Genomic DNA, 7,937 nt, shown 5'->3' with positions numbered 1-7,937 from the left:
CAATTTCATACACGACATTGTTGCAAAAGATATGGGTTGCCATGAAATGTAGCCCTAAAGTGAGAAAATATCAGAAATGACTATGTAATTTCAGTTTGGTTTGGAAAGACACTGAAGGAAGCTGGAGATTCAGATTAACTGTGAAAACTCAAATCTGTCTATCGCAAAGTGGAACAAGCTGTTCAACTCTCTTTCTTACTTTCCTCTTTACTTCTGAATGCCAGGGATTCTACTAAGCTGTTGTGAAAACATTCAGAACTGTTAATGCAGTTAAATAAGTATTTGAGTAATTTTTATTTTTTTTTTAAATTGTTCAGGTTAATTTTGTCTAATATGTGGTGGACAATCAATTACTTTGTCAAAAGTTGTTGATTTTTTTTATAATAATTGTGTTGTACAGTATAAATGAAAAGCATGCCAAAATGACAGAATATTTACTTCAAAAATGGATCCCAGATAAAAATATTTAATCAATTTATACCCTTTCTTTTAAAAAAAACTCATTTGTAATTATCCTACTGTTCAGAGGTATAAGCAGTTTTGTAGGAAAATCAAAATATAATTCCATTAAGTATAATTACTGAAATATATAGCAATGATATATGACACACCACATGCTGACAGCAATCAAAGTGTTAACAGCCTATTTATAAGTACCACTCCCCACCACCCATACCATACAATCCGAACACAAGCTTTTGCCAAGACCACAAAATAAATTTAGCACATATTGTTTGAGTGATAAGGTAGAGATAACATTTTAGATCTAAACCTGTATCATATTATGCTCCATCATTAATCTCCACCATTCTTGGTGCACAAGATCAGTACCTAAACTAGCAAAGGTAGCTGGGCTTGAATTGGTATATAACATTCAAGTTAATGATAGCACTACAAAATACCGATTCTGGTCAATGGCTGAAAAATGGAATGGGGAACAACTATATTAAATGCTATCCTTGAAGTCAAATATTCTTATTTTGATTAGAAATTTTTTTTGCTATTGAACCATATCTAAATTAGCCTGGGTACAATACAGCCTATTTTCCAGTGTAGAAAAGGCAAAACACACATCGAAAAGGAAATAAAACCTCATAATAAATGCTAATACGTACAGTATAAGGTTCATTTCTCATGACTATCAATCAACATGGATTGATTCACTTGGAAATTACATATTCCTTTATATTCACTTTCAATATCAACCATGACACTTCTTTTGGCATAAGTAGAAGAAAATATTCTGAAGGAAAAACCAAAACTTTACTCTTATTCAACAATTCCAGTACCAAAAAGATACTTAGCATGCCAAAACAAGCATCACCTATAATTGTATCAAAGCAGACTTTGGTAAGGACTTGGCTGATAGCCTAAATGTACATATGTGATTACCATAACTTATTTAAAAGCTGTATAATAAGCAATAGCATTGCAAGATGGTTCCAGACTTCACAGCAAATGGGATGGAAATGGAGAAACTTGAGAGTAGAATGGAATCCTTACAGGGAGCAGTGTCTCATCCCAATTTCTGTTTTCACTCATTCTCAGCCCAGCCAGAATGAGAGTTCCCCTTGTTCTCAACTCCATCCCACAAGCCATTCAATAGAATTCCTCTGCTTCCTGTAAGGATTACATACCATTCTTCCAGTTTCACTGTCTGTAATATGTGCTCTGATGATCAGACTTCTCTGCACTAATACCTTTACTATATTTGACAGGCTCTCAACTATTTCCTTTCCAGATTTTGCACACCTGTTCTGAAACCTCCAATCCCCTCCCAGAAAGCAAAGACAGAGATCTTTTCCACACCTTCAGCCTCCCCAAGCTCGACATTTCAAGAAGTTTTATATACAGTACCTTCAGGATAAAGCAGCCTTGAAACTTTATAAACTGAAAGTAGTCCCAGACCATTGTAATCATTCATGTAATAAATACTTGTTTTTCAATATTCAAAACCTGGGCATATACTTGAAACTTGTGTAATTAATTTTCTGAAGAGGAGTTAATGTTCATTCCATTGCTAGAGTCTACAGTCATCTGAGAGTGGATTACTTGGATTCAGGTAACAATATTTATTTATTTAAGATAAAGCACTGTATTTCCTTTGTTTTAATAAAGACTATGAGATTAATTAGCTTTTGGAGAGGTGGTCAGGCAGAATTAGTTAGCTGTGGTTAATTTGAGAAGCACATACAGAATCAGTCAAAGTAATTCAAATAAGATTCATAACAATGTTTGTGAAAAACTATCTTAACTCTGAAATGTAAAATAAACAATATTGCATAGCTAAGAACCAGTGTTGGTTGCCAAGGTTTAGTAAAATAAATATTTATTTCTAAGTATGAGTTGGATCAATTTTTTTGTCCTAAGGAGTAGCTGCCAATTAATACTAATAGGCAAATTTAATATATTCATAAGTGCAAGTGCAATGGAAGGTCACTGTGAGACTAAAAAGATAGCTGCTGCTGAACCAGTCATCTCTCCTTTCCAACTTCAGACAATAATTTAGTGTTAATGCTAGTACCAGCAACAATTCACCAAATGCAATGTAGAATCTGATTGTATTTAATTTGCATGCAGGTGGTGAATCTCTGAAGCCACATTAAAGCTGAGCCAGGATGGATTAATTTCCAGTCTTTGATATTCATTAACTCTGGCTGCAGAGAAAAAAATACAAGGAGATGACACAATTACCCTCAGAGTTCCAGTGCAGAGCAATAGCTTTACAATCTCAAACTCAGGCCATCATATCAATTGATCCAGAAAGGAGAGAATTCTTATGAAGTGATATGAAGCAAAAAAACAGCTAGAAAAGAATTTTGTGTAAAACAATGATGCCCTGGTATAATTAGCTAAACAGCACAGGTTATTTGTTACTGCCTCAATTCTTCATTCTTTCTTTTGGTCATCAAGTGATCCATTGCGTGACAAAAGCCAAGAGTTTCCTTGATTTGAAGCCAATCAATTCACAGTTTAATGTTAATCCTTTCAAAGCAACACCACTCAATCTCACTCCCATATTCTCCAATGAGACAGCAAATTCAATGACCTGCAAGTCTTGGACCACACACCCTACAAAGAGGAGGAGATTTTTTCCTTCTGGAAGAAAGAGCAATGGGAACATTAGAACAACAGTCTTGGTTGTTGATGTATGTTTGCAGGAATAAAGGAACGTACATGCACAAAATCACGTACCTCAGGATCTTCAAAAACCTCTGGGTCCATATGTAGAATTTGAGGATAAAGGGCCATTAAGTCCCCTTTCCTCAGCTTAATTTCTTTTTCTTCCTTAAAGTTTACATTTACATCCTCTTTGACAAATCGGATGTTCATTGAGGAGGAGCCTAAACGAAAGGCTTCATCTACTGCACTTCCTAAGAATGGATGAGGGGGGGGAGAGGAGAGAGGGGGAGAGAGAGAGGGGGGGAGAGAGAGAGAGGGGGGAGAGAGAGGGGGGAGAGAGAGGGGGGAGAGAGAGGGGGGAGAGAGAGGGGGGAGAGAGAGGGGGAGAGAGGGGGGAGAGAAAGGGGGAGAGGGAGGGAGAGAGGGGGAGAGGGAGAGATTAGTATCAATTAGTATTGAAAATTTAGAAATTTCACCTCTGAGAGTTACACCACTTTTGTGTCCATAACTTAAAACTAATTCTGGGAATATCCTTAAAACTCAACATGGCTACTAAAACATAATTAAGAACCAGAATTTCTGTTTTCAATTTAAAGGAAGAAATGCAGTTTCCTATCAGTAAAATTGGCAGGCATGGGTTTTCAGATCCAGATAGAAAGCCTGTTCAATATATAGTTACCATCCCATCCTTGAAGTCTCTATAAACCCAATGTCTTTACTTTCCCAGTGGCCTTCACCTTTTGTTCCCTGCTCGAGAGATTTTATGGCTAATTTCCGGCAATTTATCCTGGCAGTTTGAGGGAGAATTCCTATGAGAATAATGTGCATAATTTGCGTAAATCATTCTGATAGAATGCATATCAGCATGTAGCTCCTGTCGGAGGTTGCAACACACACACTGTAATCAAAACTGACTTCTTTCTAACAGCATATCTGGAAACTGCACTTAGCAACTTGATTTTGTCTGATTGTCACTTGAAAGTAGAAAAATTGAGTATCAGCCCATTATTTGACGAAAATTTGTAAAACTCATCACCTGTGTTAGAGGGATTAAAAGTAAGCTTCACTCATGATCTCGAGCACCAGTGTTGTTAAAAAAGGAAGTTTAAAAAAAAACTTCAAGTGTTAATCCAAAGTAAACAGCAACTGTTCTTTCAGTAAACATTAAATCTGCTGCAGCGTGCACAGAAAATAAAGTGGCATGGGATGCTTTCTCGCAGTAGGTTTTTCCTTAAGCGTGCATTTGTCGAAAGGAATGAGGCTTCGGCCGGCTCTGTGTGGTCAGCGCGGTGATTCAATGTGACGTACAGTGAGTTTGTGCATATTCTTTTGGACTGCCTTCGTTACTATAATCAGGCAGAGTCAAATCGGTTTGTTGGTGACGAAGCCAGAACACCACTGCGGATCCAAAATGCAGGCTTGATTGCCACAAGGCACCTGACACGATAGATTCTAAGTGGCAGTGTTTTGGCAGCGAAACTTTGCAGTCTACGATAAAATGTCTACCTTCAACCCTCTTGCTGTGCGCAGCCAAAAGAAAGACATTGTGCATAAACTATTTTAATATGTGCTTGGGAAATGATAGATGACATGTGAAACATTACTGTTTGCCCAAGAAATCAGATGAAACAAATAGATAATTTCATGACTGCAGTGCACAACTGTGAAAAGCAAGTGTAGTAGTTAGTGTACAAGCAACATGGTCACGTTCTATTGGCTGAGGTTCGCCCTGGCAGCATGGCAGTCAGAGCCTGATGCAGTATCACAAATGACAATTGGGCAAGCATATCTTACGTAGAAGTTAATCACGATAATGGAGCACAGAATGTGGCTTTGTGGTCAGATAGTAAGTGACAAAATCTGTTATAACTTACAGTACCAGCTACATGTTGGAGGTTAGGCTGCTTTGAGCAATCATGATGATAATTATTAAATGACAAAAGTAATAGATAGATTATGATCAGCAAGGCTCCTGTGGTTTGAGCTGACAAATTAAAAGAATCTTCTGTGAATTGACTGCACACAAAAATAAAAACAAAATGCAGAAAATCTCAGTTTATTTTATACATTTAACATATATCAGAAGCTGACATCCAATTCTCTAGGCAGATCAGCTGACAGCTCGGAAGCTTTCCAATCAGCACAAAGAAATACTGTAAATTAGCCAATGCAGTGGGGCAACATTTGTTTTTGTGCTATACCAAACAAGCAAGGCAATTTAAATCTTTAAATACATCCCCTTGGTTTCCTCATGAACAGAGCTGCTCAGATTGGAGGAAATGCTCCCTTTTAGTTAAAGCATCAGTAGAAAGAATGGAGATCTGTATTACAAACTTAGTGTGCAGTTATCCTTGAAGTGAAAGTTTGTATCCATGTAAAATCCTGATAGATTTATAGCAAATTACTGTGAAATACCTCAAAAACTGCATTTTAAAGGTCTACAAATGCTTTCAAAATGCATATATATTCCACCCCCTTACAATACTCGAGTTTAAGCAAGTCTGGTTACATGTTAGTATTCTGCCTGCCTGGTTTAATGTAAACAGCAAGGTACAATAGCTTTTAAAATCATAAAACATTCTCTACTAATTTTCAGCAAATGAATGCTACTTTTTGAAAATGGAGGAATTATCCATGTGAATTCTGCCAGCTTAAAATGCAAAATAAATATGAAATGGTGATTTAGACACCCAGTCACCTATAAGATGCTTCAACAATGCAGCGCAGAAAGCTGAAAGGTCACCTTTGTCTGTAATACCTAGAAGGATCAGGAAAAATGGACAGTGCACTGAAATTCAATAGCATTGAACAGAAAATGATCAATAAGTACTGAAAGAACTACAGCCCCGATCCTTGTTGTCATCACATCCAATTTGTCAACCAATAAACTGACAATGAAAAGAAAGTGACGATAAGAAGGAATCATTCTAGAAAAAATGAACTTTTACACATAAAATACTGTGTCAAAAACTAATCTATTTGATCTATTTAAAATAATCATGAGTAGAGGAACAGAGAGAAACTATTATAGAGATTTTTGTAGCTAAACCTGTTTGGTAGTATAATTTAATTAAAAGAAAGGAAAAGTTCCCAGAAACAGCATGTTGGAGAATATCCTTTGCAACTAGATTTGCTACTTCCGTATCTGTTTTCAAGGAGCAATTATATGCCATAATTGCAAATATTTCAGCTGATATGGTAGAATATATCAAGAAAGAGTATGAACAAGTTCAAGACATACTCAAAGGGTATTATGTACTTACATGAATGTTGTAAGGGCTCCACAGATAGTGCTGGGGAAAATAGCTTTCTTGTCCCTGTAATCCATGCACCGATCCTTTAATTTTACCCATTCTAAAGAAAATATGAAAACCCCCAAAACTATTTGTGATGGCAGGCCACTTGTCAATCATGATGATGTCAACGATGCCGGATGTCACTGTGCAGCATGTTAGTAAAGCAGCTGCATAAATGGTGGCTGACAGATTGGCAATGTGATTGACAGGGAAGCCAGAGTTTACAAATAGTTCTTGGCGTGTGTCAAAAATCAGACTGCTGTTACTTTTGTTTAAAATATCTAAATGATGGGTATTAAGGAATGAGTTTCTGCCTTGAAAAAAACATCCTGTCGATGTAGACTTCTAAAACAGGTTTTTAAAGGTATTTCAGAATGAGGATGCCATAGTATTAATTACAAGGGATTTACTTTACTTATTACATAAGGCCAAGTAACAAAGTGACTGAGTGAGCATAAATTATTTTTGCAGCAGAGAACGTTTTAAAGAGTGATTAATTAAACTCTTGCCAGAAAAAAATTACATTTATGGAACAACACTGCTTAAAAAAAATTGGATTTTCCTCTTTCTTGAGGCACTGAAAATAAACTGTGTATGGTGCTGACACTGAATTGAATCCCCTGTTGAAAAAAAATGTCATGGAGTTGGGCAGGAATATACTAGGAGAAGTGTTTATAGTAGTTTATATCTAGGATCTTGTGTTAAAATGGGTGCTGCACTGTTCGCACTAGAAACTCACTTAATTCAGCACAGAAGGATACAAGTTAAGTGCAGCAATCGGAGAATAGCATCACTCAAAAGCTGTTTGTGGTGCCCAAGCAGCTCTGATAAGCTTATTAGGAAAAGGGGAAAGGAACATCAAGAAGCTTGGAGAAAACACAGGGTAAACTAGAATTCATTCCTCTGTCTACACACACTGCGGAGTCCATGGAAGAGAGTGGCATAGGAGAGTGAGCGTGAGTACTTGTACACACTTGTGTGTGCACACATATACAGACACAGAGACACACACAGAAATGCTCTCCTACACTAATGCTCACTACCACCCGCACTAAATGCATTCTACTCACTAGAATACTAAAAGAGACAATAATGAAGAGGTAATCTCATGTCCTTCATCCCTTCTATTCAGAAAAAGATAGAGAGGAGTACGAGGGAATGCACTCGGGCTGTCACATATGCACTGTCTGATCTATACGGGTAACATCATCCTGCACCTGGTAGGTAGAGGTACCACCGAAGGAGAAAATCTAAAAATAATTCTATCAGATGTCCTCACTAACAACATTTCATTGTGATCATTACATTCCCTTTGATTTGACCACCAGTAGATACCTTTATTACCATCTGTGCTCTTGTATCACCATAAAAGTACAACTATTTTCTGTTTTCTCTGCACATCAAAGCTATTGGAAGAACTTGTATGATCACCCAGCCTCTATTCCCTACAAAGAGCAAAGATGAAATGGGACAGGGAGTGGAGATGTATGGTGAGATGGTGAATTATGTGTCAGCCGC

General features: G+C 37.1%; 1 protein-coding gene across 4 annotated transcripts in view; it reads right to left on the bottom strand.

Moving 5' to 3' along the window:
* The window catches only part of LOC140725708 (cytochrome P450 7B1-like), a 251,498-nt gene that overhangs the window by 78,719 nt on the left and 164,842 nt on the right, over positions 1-7,937 (bottom strand). For 2 of the 4 annotated variants that reach the window (XM_073041568.1, XM_073041549.1), the window contains exons 5-6: positions 5,822-5,881; positions 3,196-3,374 (exon numbers count right to left, since the gene is read on the bottom strand). In XM_073041568.1, coding sequence (XP_072897669.1) covers positions 3,196-3,374; positions 5,822-5,881 — 239 coding nt within the window. The remainder of the gene's footprint in view (positions 1-3,195; positions 3,375-5,821; positions 5,882-7,937) is intronic. The other 2 variants (XM_073041554.1, XM_073041559.1) reach the window with 2 other exon arrangements.

Source organism: Hemitrygon akajei, chromosome 1 (genome assembly GCF_048418815.1).
Source record: "Hemitrygon akajei chromosome 1, sHemAka1.3, whole genome shotgun sequence".
Taxonomy (NCBI): Eukaryota; Metazoa; Chordata; class Chondrichthyes; order Myliobatiformes; family Dasyatidae; genus Hemitrygon; species Hemitrygon akajei.
This window is presented reverse-complemented; position numbering and strand designations above follow the sequence as displayed.